The sequence below is a fragment of the Prunus mume genome, linkage group LG2 (genome assembly GCF_029339155.1).
Source record: "Prunus mume cultivar Tortuosa linkage group LG2, ASM2933915v1, whole genome shotgun sequence".
NCBI classification, from domain to species: domain Eukaryota; kingdom Viridiplantae; phylum Streptophyta; class Magnoliopsida; order Rosales; family Rosaceae; genus Prunus; species Prunus mume.
This window is the reverse complement of record NC_142699.1, coordinates 7,738,153-7,755,216: the sequence shown is the minus strand read 5'-3', so window position 1 is coordinate 7,755,216 and position 17,064 is coordinate 7,738,153. Positions and strand designations below refer to the sequence as shown.

At 41.0% G+C, this 17,064-nt stretch overlaps 2 protein-coding genes across 5 annotated transcripts; one reads left to right on the top strand and one right to left on the bottom strand.

Moving 5' to 3' along the window:
* The first annotated feature begins 6,631 nt into the window (after positions 1–6,631).
* Positions 6,632–9,027, top strand: LOC103319747 (Tetratricopeptide repeat (TPR)-like superfamily protein). Of its 3 annotated transcripts, XM_008221336.2 has the most exons (5): positions 6,642–6,979; positions 7,555–7,693; positions 8,036–8,067; positions 8,282–8,368; positions 8,751–9,027. In XM_008221336.2, the coding sequence occupies exons 1-5, from the start codon at positions 6,719–6,721 to the stop codon at positions 8,874–8,876; spliced, it is 645 nt and encodes a 214-aa protein (XP_008219558.2). In that variant the 5' UTR covers positions 6,642–6,718; the 3' UTR covers positions 8,877–9,027. The 3 variants fall into 3 exon arrangements, with proteins under 3 accessions (XP_088901809.1, XP_088901810.1, XP_008219558.2); XM_089045684.1 differs by lacking the exon at positions 8,036–8,067 and having other exon boundaries at positions 6,638–6,979; XM_089045683.1 differs by lacking the exons at positions 7,555–7,693; positions 8,036–8,067 and having other exon boundaries at positions 6,632–6,979.
* Positions 9,028–9,738: 711 nt separating this feature from the next.
* On the bottom strand, positions 9,739–15,078 carry LOC103319748 (RING/FYVE/PHD-type zinc finger family protein). Of its 2 annotated transcripts, none has more exons than XM_008221337.3 (7): positions 14,922–15,078; positions 14,053–14,526; positions 12,898–13,116; positions 12,424–12,756; positions 11,805–11,894; positions 11,616–11,660; positions 9,739–11,046 (listed from the first exon to the last, which is right to left on the bottom strand). In XM_008221337.3, exons 2-7 carry the CDS (start codon positions 14,458–14,460, stop codon positions 10,147–10,149), a joined length of 1,995 nt encoding a protein of 664 aa, XP_008219559.2. In that variant the 5' UTR covers positions 14,461–14,526; positions 14,922–15,078; the 3' UTR covers positions 9,739–10,146. The 2 variants fall into 2 exon arrangements, with proteins under 2 accessions (XP_008219559.2, XP_008219560.2); XM_008221338.3 differs by having other exon boundaries at positions 14,053–14,540; positions 14,922–15,065.
* Between the last annotated feature and the right edge of the window lie 1,986 nt (positions 15,079–17,064).

The following is a 17,064-nucleotide window of genomic DNA, read 5'->3' as shown; positions in this document are numbered from 1 at the left end:
GGCAGTTAAGTCAAACATACCGAAAGTAAAGCTACTTGATTAATAATGAAAATAAAAGTGCTTGAATTAGAGGATGCCCTCGGCATCAAAGCGTTCAGAACATATTGCCTCATGACAGATTACATTTAATAAAAACTTAAACAAAACTCAAGCGGCAGTCTCCTCCTCGGCATCGGGGCAACTCTCCCAGGGGCGTCCTCCACTTCGTAATCTTCTATCATCTCCAAGAGCTCAACCAGCTTTAGTTGAAAATGAGAAGAAGCTTTTGGAGAAGATTATCATTGCAGAGCGTCGAAGCTTTACATCGGCGGCCTCATCGGCCGGCAAGAATGCCATCGCCTTGGCAGAGCCTCTTCTATGGCATCCTCTCCTCGTACTCCTCGATCATTTCTTCGGTGGTATGCCTTCAGGAAGAGGGAGAGGATCGCAATGAAGTTGAGGTTGAGCTTTTCACTGGTTGTACTGTTTGAAGCGGTAGAGCAGATCCGTCATTTCCATGCCCACTTCCTTGTTAAGCAAGGTAGAAAACTCGAGGACCGACGGTACCCGTATCGCCTCTGGACGGCAGCTCCAATCTCGGAAGCCCGACCCGCTCCGACTCCTCAAAGGCCACAGGATCGCCTCCTTCGACTCCAGCCTCCCTTGTCGTTAGCCGCCCGACTCCAAGGCTGCCGACATCTCACCGAGCTTGGCTCGGTAAACTTTAACCTATCGTTTGGCAGCCTGCATGTCCTTCGCCAAGTTTGCCTCGAGCTTGATGGCATTGCCAACCTCGGCAACCTTCGCTCTGCCGTCTTCGTAAGCCTTCTTCGCCTTTTCGGCGGTGTTATTAGCTCGCTTGACACACAGCCATATGTCCATGGAAGCTCAAGAGCAAATGAGAATGTTAGACAATGATGGAAACAGACGGCAGGAAAAGCCGAGAATTGTGAGGTACTTACAAGCTTGAAGACGGCGCGGCCACCTCCTCACGAAGGAGCTTCTTGGCAGTCCTCAATCTCGGACAGCTCCATTTGTGAACTGAGGATCATGTGGTTCACAACTGGACCGTCTTTGAAGGACATGCGAGTGACCGGAGGCGCCTCGTCGTCATCGGCAGCAAAGATGGCTCGAGTAGGCTCGGCTGCCGCCGAGCTTTGGAGTGGGATCGGCCTCGGATCGATCGTGATTGGCCTCTTGTCGGTAGCTTTGGAGAAGGTACCCTCGGCGAGTATACCTCACCGGAGACGGACCGGCAGCCGCCGGCATGAGCCGATTCAGCGCTTCATCCGACGCACGACGCTGCGTTGAGGTTAGGTCATCGGGTTAACCCCTCCCGATGATGCGGGTGCCATTCGGTGTCGCCCCTTTTTCTTCCCGCATGCCGAGCATGAGACGCCGCTTGAGGACTCGCTCATCCTCTTCGCCTCGGCAGATCCTTCTCTCTTGACCACGCAGCAAAGATCGGTCGATTTCCCATTAAAGCCATAAACTGCGTCAAAATGAGCAAGTACACTTACTCTCGGCAGGGTTGACAAGTTGAGCTTTGATAAGGTTGGTGGTGAAGAGAAACTTCGGATAAATTCTCTCCACGGCAGGACTTTCACCTCACTCTCGATCCACGGATCTCCGCTTGTGTAGCGTTGGTGCTTCAATTTACTGCACAAAAGGGAAACGAAATTAACATTCCCAAGAAAGACACACTCTAGGAGGCCTACTGAACGGTAGGATGGCCTACCGGCAATTTGGAAGGTAGTGGGAATGTGGAAATGGACAGGATGTCCCGAGGGCGACTCCCAATCACCGGACGAAGCACCCGCCGTTTCCTCCACGTCTTACGAGAGGTCGGCACGGCGCTAACAAAATAGCCACGCCGGTAGCCTTCCTACATTGGCCTAAACCCAACCCCGTGATCGGCAGACCGACCGTGGCTGCATGATGGGAGAACTGCGTCTGACGGCTCTCCTCGCCACCATGCCGAAGGCTGTAACCATGCCCATTAGCGCTACCTAAGTTGAGGTTAAACCGCCGAGCATAGCCTATCTGCGCCAGATCCTCTGAACGGCGGGCTGCGAGGAGCCTCACTCTTTGCGGAAATGCGTCGCGTGAAAAGACAACTTCATTTCTTGATCGCTTAGAGATTCGGTCGGGTTTGGGATCCTCATCCCTACCGAATGTATGAAATATTCAGACGAAACTTTGCAATCTCCTCTCAAGAATCCTATTGGGCTCTAAGTAGTCTCACGCCAAGATAATCTCCTTCGAATTCCCATCGGCACTCACAGGATTCCGGGAAGACTATCGAAACTCTCGGCGAAGAGATGGTTCGGCATTGACTCCTCGGCGGAAGTGGAGGCCTCGATTGGCGACTAGCGCCGCCTCTCCGGCAGGCTTGACTAACGTGGTGACCGTCCGCTATAAACAATAGCCAACGCACGAGCGGTCATCAACCCTTTCGATACCGTGTAGGAACGAGTTGGGCTCTTCACCGAGTATCTCAACATCGGTATCACTTCCGCCCGCATCGCCCCGCCGCTTCACCATCGAGTCAAAGAGACCGCTTGATGACTCTTCATCGAACGCATTGGGCTCACGCTCGGAGAATGACTCGCTATCGACATCTACAAAACAGGGAAAAGGAAACTAAGGCTCTGCCGGATGCTATCCTATCGTTCCTACACTCCTACCTATGGCGACTAGACTACCGAATAGAACCCTATTGTCACCTAGTTCAAACCAAGGAAGGACGTCAAGATAAATGAGGGAGTAAGTTGAAGTTCCGAGCGGTACCTTAAATCAAATTCGGACAAGAAGCACGAATCGCTCCGATTGTCTCGTCGAAATCGCTTTTCTAGCCGTTCGCAACGCGGAAATCTCCGATTACCGTTAGCCCTTGTCGAAAATTGCCTTGAATGTCGGAAGCTCGCCGAATCGCCTCAACAGAGCTCTCGCTTCACAAAATGCAAAGTGATTTCGCCTCGGTCATCCTTATTTATAGGAGAGGAGTCGCAACGGTACACCTCAAAAACCAAACGGCACATTAATGCGCGCCGCATCGCTCTCGCCACGTGTCCTCATCCTATGGGGAGAGACGGCACGCGAGGCAAAGACGAGGCGTTCAGGATGTCCCTTCACCCTTTAAGCGCCACGACCTTCGACTTCCCGACATCACCTCCGAATAAGCGAGAACGAAAGAGCCAAAATTGAGCCCCTCTGCCAGCTGGATTACCAAACGGTAGGACAACATTTCCTTCCGAAGACAACTTCAAATCCCCTTCCGAGAACTCTTGCAAGAGGACTTGGGGACTCTGTTTATACCAAAATGAACAGCCAATGAACATCGGACACGCGAACGAAAATGAAGCTATGGGAGCCTTCGGCACCTAGCTTCGGTATCATAGCTACCGATCGCTCGATTAGGGCAACCTCATCTCCTGAAACACGTGGCAGTCCCACAATTGATGTCCACAGTCCCACATCGAAACTCTAAACAAATTGCACACCTCCCAAGGCTATAAAAGAGGACAGCTATCCCAGCTTGGAGGTAATCAATCAGAACTTACGGCATACTGCATATCGATATGTAGTTCAATCTTACTAACTCCACTTACGTAAGCATCGGAGAGCCTTCGGCCGGTACCACACCAAAGTGCCCTAGGTCTTACCGATCGTTTGTTATCTTGCAGATCGAACGCCCTACCGAGGCCCAGAGCATACCGAAAACCCAACATCTTTAAGTTGCGCGGGAAAGTGCCGAACCATTTTTCTGCGTCAACACAATCAAGTGTGCCATTTCATTCCATTGCCGCGGCGCAAAAGTAAACTCTATTGAACCAAAAGAATTACATAAACACCTAAATCAATGAATTGGAAATAAACATGCCATAAATTCAGTTGTTTGCACTGTTTTATTTTCCAATAAAAACAAAAACACAGTACCAAGCTCCAACAACAATCAAAATGAAAGAACTGGGACAACAGAAAGAGAAGAGAAATTGTTGTAAGGCTTTGGCGTCTTCAGGTCACTCTTCTAACTATAGTGCTTTGTTGCAGTCCTGCATGTGCCTAATGAGAATGAGAATATTCTAATTCCTTGTCCGTAATGAAGGACCCACTTGAACATTTATTTTTTCCATTTCTGATACTATAATTAAGACATTTGGAAGGGTGGGTTATGGTAAAGTACCTTTCGTGCATGAAAAGAGCTGATAATTACTTGTTTTAAGATGATAAATTAAATTCAACCAAAGCTTTTAAGTTTCCTTCTTTTTGTTTTATGCCGTTAGTTCCTTTTGGCATAATAATTTTTTTAAGAGACTTTTTTGACATGAGAATTAAGAATCAGATATTGATTCATCATTCTCCTCTCTTTGAAATATGAGGTTTGTGGGGTCTACAACTGTTTTGGCTATGATCAGCTATGGGGCATGCATATCATGGGTTTCATTCCTCTTCCATACAAACTCATGATCATTTTGTCATATCAAACTATGTGAACAATAGAGAAATTTTAAAGCAAAAAACTCAAAGTGCTTCATAATTCATCAAAACTAAGAGCAAAAAGATACACGCGAACGTGTGTACATAGCTCAGTGGTAAGAGTATTTGTCTTCATATAAGTGGTTTCACGTTAAAACATCAATAGCACCTCCCCTCTCCCTTTCAAACCTTGACATATACTTAAAAAAGCTAAAAAAGATACACAAATTGGTGGATCCTGCATCCTGATGAATCCAAAAGAGAAAACAATAAAAGGGCAAAAACAAAATAGAAGAAAGTGAGTATGTGGGTGTGGGGTGATAAATTAACAGAACTGAAAAGGTGACTTCTTTCAAGGCATGGATTTGATTCGACTTTCCAATTCACAATGGAACTATCTGCTTGCATTTCTTGGAATTTGGCATTCTGGGTTGTGAAAGGCAGGGGATTTTGGTCATGGTGGTGGCGGCTGAGGCTCCATGGTAGAAAACAGAGCCCACCCATTTCACTATGGTATCAAAAGCCATAGTCTTCACCAACTTTCTCCTTGCAGGAAAAACACTACCCTTCTTTGGTTTGAACCAATTAGCCTCTCCCTTGGGCTTGCCTCTGATCACTTCCTCACCCACCAGCTGCTGCTCTGTCTTCTTTGTCATCTTCTTGGCCACCATTTTTCTGCTGCCTCTTGTTTGATTTCTCAATTCTCACCACCACCCTCTTCTTTTTTAAGTGTTGGGTAAAAGGGAGGGCCAAAAGAAAGGCCCAAGTCTCTTTTTATATAAGTTGGGATTTTGGCTGTGTTGTGAACGATGGCATTTTTGTAAATGTGTTAAGCTTCAGCCAATCAAATGGAGCCTTGGGCATTAAGCAATCTAATGGAACCAATCAGCCTTGTGACACGTATTATATACATGGCTCCGTAGACTGTAGAAGCATAGTCAAGGCCGGAACCGTAAATTTTTGTGAGTGTGGGTTATTATTTCTTAGGGAGTTTCACTAAAACACCCAAAATGGAGGTTGAAATTATAAAAAAACTCAAGCACTATTTAAACATATAAACACACCCAAAACCCATCATTACACACACTCAAAACCCATTTATAAACACACCCAAAAAGTTGACTTTGGGGTTGATTTTGGGTGTGTTTCTATGTTTAAATAGTGCTTTAGTTTTTTTATAAATACATGTCTAGGATTGGGTTTATTTATAAATTTATATATTTCTTATACGAGTAAAGATCCAAATAAAAATTCCATTGAAATCTATGAAATATAGCGGATTTGAGATCTGCTTGGATATGATACGCTAGTTTTTGCTTGAACGAGTTAGACTAATTTTTGTAAAATGAGGTGTAATGCCTAAAAATTAGTAATAAATTTCATTTTTCCCAAATTTTGCACTAGCTAGAGTCCGCCCTAGTCATAGAATAGTTCCGCCCTTGAGTATAATCGTTAATTACAATACAACAATATTTTATTTCCACATATATTTTTGGTACGTGCCATATTTACACGTATTTAAGTGGTAAGTGAGGGAAAGGTGTCACTCTCTGTCTCTCTGGTTTTCAGTTTTTAACAGTCCTTGTATTTTGCTTTTGTCTTTTGATGACATCAAAACGGTCATCCACCCTCTCACCTTTGGTGGGTAATTCTGGCTGCTTTTGACGCTAATTGACCCAACAACAAATGAAGATAAAATCTCTAGAAGCTTGAAGTTGATGTTTCAAACTTGACTTCTTAGCTGGCATGTATATGATGACAACAACCTAACCTTTTAAAGAAAACTTGTAAACATGTAACAATTTTGATACAAACAATGGGTGAAAGCTTGAATATATATATATATATATTTTACATATGCAATAGTTTAAACTACTCTAAATTAATCTAATTTATGAGAAGAGAGATTCAAACTGAGTGCAGACTCACTGCCTTAACCAACTGGCGATATTCCAACTCGTGACTTCTTTAACATTGGGGGGAAAATCTCACCATACTAGAATGGGGCTGGGGGTGTGGGGTTTGTTTCCATTTCTTAGGCTTTATCTTTTATTTCAAGAAAGAAAAAGGGTTTGTGATTATGACTGGCTGGGCTAAAATATTAGAGGGGCCTAGCAGACCCAAAAAGAGAAGAGGGCCTATATCCTATACTGGAGTTTAAGCTTGGGTCCGGGTTCAAAACATGTCAATTAGATTCGGGCGAACCCGAAATCAATGTACAAGTTGTAGCCTGCAACTGATTTCTGTCCCAGTGAGAGAGATGAAAATAGCTTGGAAGAACAACAAGAAGCGGCCTTTGGGCATCATATCAAAGTACCCAAATCTCCCTTTTGAGCAGCAAAACGACCAACACAACAATCAAGAAGACCCATCAAACGATCCCAATAAGAATCAAAACCATACAGAGCTCAACCAGGAAGAACATCATCAGCCACTCGACGCTCAGAGCAAGCCATCAGATTCTTCAGACGCTGCAAAACTCTTCCACTCCTTTCAAGCCGAGGGAACTAAGCTGGCCGAGGTAATAAATACCCTAAATTTGTTCTTTTGATTTTTGATTTTGCTATTATGTTATTGCAGAAGGAAAACGGAATTACCCAAGTTTTGTTATCTTTTGATTTGAAGGTAGATTATGGGGTTTTTGAATGTGTTAATTTGTTTTTGATGTGATAATGGGTGGAACCCAGTTTCCCAATTTAGGCTGCCCCAAGAACTATGGTTATTAGAATTGTGGTGAGGTTTTGTAGCTGCCCAGTTGTTGAAGTAAAAATTTATGAAACAAAAGCTGAGAAATGGAAAGTTATAGCTGCCCTAATTGGTAAACCATGATTTTTTTTTAGTTAATAGCTTCTTACTAGCAGATAATAATAATAATATTGTGGAAGTGGCGTGCCATATTATACTTTTGTCAATAATTTCTTGCTGGAGGAACTCATGCCAATTGCCTCCAAGAAATAGTAATACAGCCAAAAAAAGGGGGGAATCTTCTCGTTATGTACGAGTAATTATAATTATGATCATGATGAAAAGTAATGTCTGCTGATTCCTGATCTGGATGACTTATGGCATCTTTCTCACATCAACCGATCTTTGAAGGGTGGAAAGTACCGTGAAGCATTGGGAAAATGGGAGGCCGCTCTTATGTTGATGCCCGAAAATGCTGTTTTACATGAACAGAAGGCACAAGTTTTGCTTGAAATTGGAGATGCATGGAATGCAGTAAAGGCAGCAACTCGTGCGTTTCAATTCTATCTCACTTTGGGTTTTGCTTGTGTGTGTGTATTTGCATATATGTATGCCTTTTTTCTTACTAGGTGCATATGCATGATATTGGCTTTTTTGGTCTTCTCAGGCCACCATGATATATTTTGTTTCCAAGTTCATTATTTGGTTCCAAAACTTTGTGAAACCCTTTACTTTTCTGCACTCTTTGGTCCTCATTCACTATATTATGTCCACACCTTCACACACATTTACTTTTCGAGCTCTCTTTTACGTTTAGTTTGTGCTTATTTTGATTTCTCTGGTTCAATTGTGAGTGCTTTGTTGTACTTAATATGTGGATAAAAATTGACAGGAGCCACTGAGTTGAAGCCTTCATGGGATGAGGTACGTCAGTATTGTATTCTCTGACCTGGTTCTCACCTCAATAGGTTTTCATGTGCGAGTTCCAAGTTATGATGGTGCTCTTTCCTTTAGGAAAATTTGAAGAAGATGGACGTTTCATTTATATGCTTGTTAGAATTTTTTTCTGGTGATAATCCTTGGTACAATTAGCATTTTTATTAGTGTGAATTGTTTCTCACAACCTGGATATGTTCAGGCGTGGGTTACCCTTGGCAGAGCACAGTTAAACTTTGGGGAGCCTGATAGTGCTATTGAAAGCTTCGACAGTGCATTAGCCATCAAGGTATGGTTTCAAGATATTATATTCTGTAGTTCTCAAAGATTCTTCCACTGTTTTGTGATCGCATTGTGTTTGGGCAACAGGCCTTCAATAGAGTCTGGCACTGCAATATAATGTGCTAAGCTACTAAGAACTGCATATAATTATTATTCCCTCAAGTAGGATTGAAGTCGATGATTGTATTTATGTATATTAGAGAGATGAATTTTTCTTCCACTGTTTTGTCATTGCATTGTGTTGGAGCTCTGACCTCCATTGGAGTCTGGCATTTGCAACATGACGTGCTAAGCTAATATTTACACACAGAATGTAAATATATGGTACAAATCTCTATATATTTTGTTTCGTGTTAAGAATATAAGTTGAATTTAAACTGTATGTACAGCCTGATTCTGAGGAGGCTCGAGATGACAGACATACAGCGATGCAACTGGTTAAAAGGCGAAAACAACTCCATTCATCAGGCTTAAGCCCGACAAGAAACCGTTACGCAGTTGGTGAGAAGACATGAAAACTCTTGTTGAATTGTGTATATAGTAGAGGAAAAGTGGACTTCAGCTTAGTTTTGGTTCATGCGTGAAAGTCCTTGGCAGGACAGTCTAATTTCTATATAATGTTGTATCTTGTTAAATTAAATATAATTTATTGCTTACTTTTAACAATTGCGAAACATAAAAATATGTAGTTGTTAACAACAGAGCTGCTATAAAAAAATAAAAAATAAAAAACAACACAGCTCATCAAGTCTAAAGTCCACTCAACCCATAGACATGGCAATTTCTCGTAACACGAACTTCTGTACGGTGGACGTCTTGGGCAGCGCCTCCGTGAACACCACCGTCTTTGGCGCCAAGAAATGAGGCAACCTTTCCTTATAGAACTCCATTATATCCTCGCTAGGAACACTGCAATCCAACCCTGCACTCTTCAAGCACACGAAAGCACAAGGCGTCACCCCATAGAACTTGTCCGGCTTAGCCACCACAGCTGCCTCATTCACCGCCGGGTTCCAGTACAACACCGACTCCACCTCCTTTTCACCTCCGCTATTAATCACATCCTTGGACCGATCCTTGATTTCCAAATATATTTTGAGTGGTTTTTTTATTATATTATTTTAATTATCTTTTCTTTTTTTTTCTCATCTAATTATATTTTTATCTATGTGGATGTGAACTCCACTGGCCATCCATGTGTATGAAATTACAAAAATATCCATACCACATCATCATAGTTAAGTTTTGGAGGAGGCAAAGCAAGATTTGACCGTAGTTTCAAGGGGTTTGACCGTAGTTTCAAAGGGTGTTGGTATAAATAAGCCTAAAATAACAAACAACCTTATCAAAGCATGTAAAAACACAAGACATGGAAGATGTAAGAAACTTAACATGTTATATAAACTGTTTAAACTTGATAAACTTTCATCGTTTTACAACAGAAGTGTGGAGTTACTTTCTGATACCCTTCAAAAGTAAATACTTACAAAACACAAACCACCAGTATGTTCAATGGTGACCTGTTAAAATGGCCATTTTACCAAACTTCTGTATTGCTTTCTCAAATTGTGCACTTTAGCAAGGACCAAACTACATATACAGCCTTTAGAATCACGTCTTTTGCTAAGTTAAGCATCCAAAAGTCAGCATAATCTATCAGAGTTAACAACCTACAAAAATGTCGCCCCTAAACAACGCAGACAAACAGAATTCTTAGCCTTGGGCGACATGCCTAGTAAATCAAAATTGTTACTCACAGAACACATGTCAGTCCTGAAAACTGTCTCATTCTTTTTTACTCATCATATCTTCTTCATGATCTAGAGTCTTGACTGCATATACAAGCAACTCCATTCCCCCTCTACCTTGTCCTGATTCCCTGTCAGCTCGTTTTTCATTCAACTTCCTTGATCCTTCACCGTTCTTTTTTTGTTTCTTTTCATTCTTATCATAAGCCTTTCTTGTCCTGCGTATGACCTGAATTGCTGCACGACATTTTCTGCAAAACCATTTCCCGCTTGGAATGCCAATGCGTGGTGGGTCCATACAATAGATGTGGTACCCATGATCACAGCCATCACAAAGAACAATTATATCATCGTCTCGATCAGTGAGACAAGCTCTGCACAGACAAGAATAGCAGTACCAACAGGGACCATATGATTTTAACTCCTTAGTTGTCAGACACCTCTCATGGTAGTATTTCTTTGGGCAGTATGGATGACCACATATCTTCAACTTGTCACTTTTTTCTACCTCCATTCCACAAGTTTTGCAGATGTTCAAGTCTTTGCTCTCTTCCGAAGGTTGGATTCCATCATCTGTATTAAAATTTGAATTCTCTCCCATCTCATTGACTGTTTCTTCATCTGTAGAAACACTTTCACCTCCAACTCCATCAACTAGAGTCTTGGGCACATTCAACTTCTCACACACAACACAGTTCTCATGGGATGATCGAACACCACTAGCAGTGCAACTCAAACAATACCAACTTTTTAGAGGAATCTCTTTGACAGCAGGCTGAATGCAGGAGATATGGTACATGTCCTCACATGAATCACATACTAGACAATCCTTCCCATCTGCCTTGCCTCCACAATGCATGCAAGTGTATACACTGTGCACAGCACAATCCTCTGTTTGCTCCAGTTTAGTGTGGAAGTCAGATTCGCAGGCGTACAACTGTTTTAAAGTGACACAAGTTAGTACCCCTTTAAACCAGCTGATCAATTCCTTAAAATAGAATCGTAAGCGTGATCAATGAAATACACTTAGTTATTTTTATTTTTTTTTGGCCGGACATTAGTTAGATTGATAATGACCCAAACTACCAAAATTGATTTCAGAATTCTCACTGTCAGGTGACCCAATCTCATTATAATAATTAGACAATTCACCATTTTTACATCTTCAAAATGACATCAAAATTCCAATATGCAGACAGGCTAAATGCCTAAAAGTTACAATAATGCAAAAGGCACATATGCATTAGTTGAAAAAAAAAGAAAAAAAAAGAAACAACTACTTTTAGAGTATTTTTCTTCCAGAATATAGAATGCTAGATATTCACAAAGAGTTTTATGCATGCAATTAGTAGAACTTTAATACAAACATTAGGAGTTTTCTGAAGAAAAAAATTCCTGAATTTATATATTTCCAAGGTACCAAATGCACATACAATCAGGCATTTCACCAGACATCAGCAATCCAATCAAACACAGTTCTATGTTAAAACTAGAAAACTCTTGTACCTCATCTTTTCCACCTTCAAATGTATTTCGGACTGAACCTCCCACCTGGGATGACAGATAAGATAATTCGTTGTGAGATCAGGCTTATAACCCTATCCACAGAGTGAACATATTCTAGAACCAATAGATTTCATTAAACTAAATCCTCAGGTACTTGGACCAGACATCGCTTCAACTGAATCATCTAACCTGTTCTTTGTAAGAACTCCTTGACATGTCTGAGAGGCTTTTTGCAAGAGAAATCAAGTTAGTACCAATCCCTTGAAGCTTTCTCCATATCTGGAAAAATATACAGGTTTGGAATATTATAAAATGAGACAAAAAAACAGATCACCTTCAAGGTATTTTACATGACTATAATTATGGCCCGAGCCTAGAATTCCTTGTAATACATATGTAGATTAGCCAATGTCAAACAATGCAATCAGATTAGCCAGAGAACTTGAACCACACGTCTAGCAGTATCTAAAACAAAGAAGGTAGAATATAATAAGACATTTCAGACTTTAAGACTTTCATGATTGAAACAATTCCTTCAACTGAAGCCAGTTAATGAGAGCATTCTGACAATAAATATCATAATCAATTCCAATATGATAACCATATAAAGTAGATTTACTTTTCAAGTTTTCCAAAGTTCACAAACATGCTTTGGAATCATTAACGCAATACTTGAAACATTTAAACTTGACATTACATAGTTATCACATCTACACCATGATACTAAGCAAAATCTAGACATCCAATTAATTACTATTAATAATAGATATCAGGACCACTACACTTAACATAAGACTACCCAACTTGCCTGTTGCATATCATGTGAGAATAGCATAGGCGAATGTTCATAATCCCCCTTTTTCATCCTTGAGTTTATGAGATTAAGGTCGAAAATGCTGTCAGCCTTGATTCCTTGAAAATTTTCCAACAGCAGTTTGCACAATGAAGCAAAATTTTCTGAAACTAAAACATTAAAAAAAGCATGCTGACACATTGCAGTAACTGTAGGATAGTTTGTTTTATTTGAAGATCCATTCAATATAACACCAGCATGCCCATTGGCTGCACTATGAGGTCCATTCAAGATAGACCGCGTAGGAAAAAAACACTGATGCCTATCCGCATCATGATCACCAGATTCCTGCAAAACAACCACAAAATGAAAATGATAACAGAAAATTTAAAAATCAAATTGAACCAATAAATACGAAGGAATGGCTATAAGCCTGTAAATCAACTATCATCGGCAGAACACTTCGGCTATAAGCCAATAAATACAAACCTTAACTCTTGTGGTATGATCAATGTCTCGAAAATGTACAATTGCTTCTCGGATGCACACTTGTACACCACCTTCATCATCACCTAAAGACTGATACATGCTGTCCAGTACAGCATTTCTCCAGTGCCTATCTGAGCAAGCATCTGAACTATTCGTTTGAAGATGGACTTGCTCACAAGAGTTATTCTGTATTGCTGTGCCCACAGGTTCCTTTAGACGCTGCAAAAAATCAAACATAGATTGATAAAAACAAGGACCAAAAAGTACCACTGGATAGAAAAATTTGAGGATTGAAGGGATGGAACCCGCAAATTATCTATATCTCTTTTCTCAATAACAATGTAGATTACAATACATTTGTAGCTCATCATAGCCAAATTAGCCATATTTAAAGTATCAATATCTGAACAACTAAACCGGAGCTCATCACCATCTTGATAAGCAGTATCAACTATTGTAGTTATTGGTTCAACAGAAATTCCATCAATGGAGCTTAAAGCATTCAACCTTTCATTTTCTAATATATTAATTCATATGTAATAGATGGTTCTGGTACTTGTTAAGCCAATAAGGATCAGGAAGGAATAATCATACAAACAAGGTTTTTTTTATCAGGGCAAAATGCTCATAATTGTTCTAGGTTCTAATCACAACTTTGAAAGCTTCAGGTCAAATAAACCCCTTAACAAAGCACAAAATTTCAATTTGCAACCAATCAATTCCCTTTCAAAATTATCCCTGTAAAATAAACCTCTTTCATTTTCCACCTGTGGTACTAACAAATTCCCCTAAATAGCCTAATGAGCTCTCAAATGCGCTAATGAGAAGAGTACTGATGGTTACGTTTATTTGTTTATATTGCCAACCAAATTTTCATTGTTCTGAGTTATAAACGAAATTTTAAATTCACTATGGATCCAAAATTCATGAGCCTTGTTATTACTGGTAACATTTATAAGCTGATTCTTCTGTTTATATTAAAAACAGCTTACCATTGCTCAGGTGTAATTCCATTAAAATTCAACTCGAAACAGTGGGACATCAGCCAACATACTAGAATATTGCAGTCCGTGTTTCCAAATTGGCTAATTAAATAAAAATATGGTTTCTGTCAACACAAATTTTGGCAGAGAGGAAGAGAGCTAGAGTTAGCACCTGGTCTGCCAATTGACTCGAAGATTCCACATCAGCTCCCCCATATTCTTGTGACCTGCTATCCCAACTTGACCCTGCACGCTTCCGCCTCTTGTAAGTCCGAACAACCTCACTTGCATCTGAGCGGCCTTTGGCAAAATTTTTACACACCCTAAATTCAAATCCATTGGCTTCACTCTTCAAGCATTGAGCTTTGTCAGTGCATTCCGTACTACCATCATTGGCTTCACTCTTCCAGGTTTGAACTTTCTCAGTGCACTCCGTACTACCACCATTGGCTTCACTCGTCAAGGACTGAACTTTCTCAGTGCACTCCGTACTACCACCATTGGCTTCACTCGTCAAGGACTGAACTTTCTCAGTGCACTCCGTACTACCACCATTGCTTTTTCCTTCTTCAAGTTCCATTACAAAACAGAACCCTAAATTTCTCAAACGTCACAGTTTGAAAAACTAGGGTTTCACAGCAACAACCTAGATTCCATTATCTTTAGCACTTAGCAAATTTCAGAAAACCAACAAAATAAACCAGGAAACATTCACAGCCAAAGCCGTCATAGTAAAATCCCCTACTGTTGGGTAGCCGAGAAAATATGAAACTCCAAAGTCTTAGGCTTTTCAGTTGCTTTGGGTATCTTCGGGAAATGTAAAATTCGGCTAAGCTAAACCCAAGACCAAATCTTTTGACACCTTTTTGAGACGTAATCTGATGCCTAGGTCGAACACACTGAGAACCTTAAAATTACGACTTGGTTTTATTTTCTGTTCATGCATGTTCTCGGCAACCAAACAGATGACAAAATAAACAAAATTTAAACATAACTTAAAGATTAAAAGAAAGCATGAGAGAGAGAGAGAACAGAGCTGACCTGAAAGGACAATTTGGGCGCCAAAAGCGAATCGAAACCCTAGAATCTGAGGAGCGAGGGCTGTTTGTTGTGACTTGTGAGAGACCTGGTTCAGTAGAATAAGAGACTACACTCTTATCTCAGAATTTCTAAACTTTGACAGACGCAGAAGCAACTAACTGCGACTCGGCCGGTTTTCTAATTAAATTAATTATTTGTTATAATAATAATAAATAATCAGTTTACGACGTTGGTTGGTCATCACAGCGACTTGTCGTTTCCTATATCTGAGTATGTCAATAGTCAGTCACACTCACTGGAGAAATTATACAATACTACTGTAGTGCCAACGGGCATTGCTGATTGGTTCTACGGTCCAATGAAATTCGGACATGCGTACAACTTATACACATCAACAAAACCGTCGTTAGCATCAACGTTAACCAAACAGACTGGTTATCTGACTAGAAAAAAAAAACCAGAGAGATTAATTACCAATATTAAGACTCTGTGATGGCCTTGCCAAAAGCTTGAAGTCATCCGACGGTGGCTTTATAATGTAATTGCTTCAGTGCTTCAGTCTTAAATCGAAAATTTTGTGTGCAATTTTATCATCTGACTTTGGGTCATAACCCCAAATAAATAAGCTCCAAGCACTGATTCATGGCCAGTGGGAGGCACAAGGGGTTGGTTGGGTACCTCACCACCAACAAGCCATCAATTTTCATGAGAAATATGCAATCATAAGATTCAATTGTAGCCAACACCACTGTTGTTTTTTATTTTGTCAGCCACCGCTCATGGCAAAATATGGAAAAAAAAAATTAGTGAGAGCTTAAGATGATGGTGAAGGCCGATGGAACCTATCCTAACCTTTTGAATTGAGGCCCAAAATCGATAAGGAATAGGGCAAGTGAATTGATAAACTCCCAAGTCTGTTATTTTATTTTCTTTTTCTTTTTGGCGGTGAGTCTGCGATTGGCAACGACGAGTTTGGACATCGGTTAAAGCCACCATAGGGACGTCGTCACTCTCGGTGGCGCAGCCCCAGAAAGTAGTAGTGTCGAGTATTTCTGGTTTGCACCAATGGTGGTTAATGGGTGTTTTTTTTTTTCCAATGGTTACGGGGTGTTAACGGCAATACATTTTATTCAACCGTAGTATCAATCAGCCATGTCAACTGGTACTACAATAGTACTGTATAATTTCTCTTAAGACTTATTTACTGTAGTGCCTCCTAAAACTACGGTCAAATCTTACTTTACCTCCTAAAAGTTAAAATGACCCAAAATGCCCCCTTGACCAAAGTTTGGTGGATTACTTTGCCCCCACTGTTAACCATGGAAAAAACTTCAGTTAAAAACGTTGACATAGCATGAATGGGACCATTCTTTTGCTAAAATGAATGCCACATAAGTGCCAATGGGAAAAAAAAATTAACAAATATGAAAAAATATTTAGAAAAGTACTTTTTTTCTCTCTTATCTCTCTCCCTCTTTCTCTCTCTGTACTCGACCGCTCCCCACCGCCCAAACAACTACCCCTCACGACACACCCCCACCCCTGCCCTCACAGAATCGCCCACACTTTGCAGCGGCCTCTTCTCCAAATGCCTCCCTCTTATACCCCACCACTGCCCTCTAATCTCAGCCCTTTGATCTCTCCAAATGGGACCCACACCTCCCCCAATCCTCACCGTCCACTTCATCATCCAACCCTGCCGACACGACACTCCTCTCATTTCTCTCCCTCATTGCGCAAGATCCAGAACCACTAGGGTCCACCAGTCATCTCGGAGCTCCGAAAGCTTCGTCGAGTTATGCCCGAGCTCGTCACCAAGGTGCTCAAGGTCCAAAACGACCTCGTCACTTGGTATGGGTTCTGGGTATTTTCTGTTTGATTTGGAAGGAGATTCGATTTCTTTTTCATTTGAGACTTGGAAATACCTACTGAAAATGCAAGACGCAAGTGGTTTAATTTGATTTCTGAACTTGCATGTGGATTGGGGAGCAGATAAATTGATGATTCATCCCCAAAAGTTTTGAAACTTAAATGAAAAAGATTTCTATGTAAGTTGTCAGGACATTAACCCAAATATGATTTTTCTCAAACTGAGGTGGATTTGTAGGTAGGGGTTGGTATGTCGTGGTGGGTGGGAGGTGGG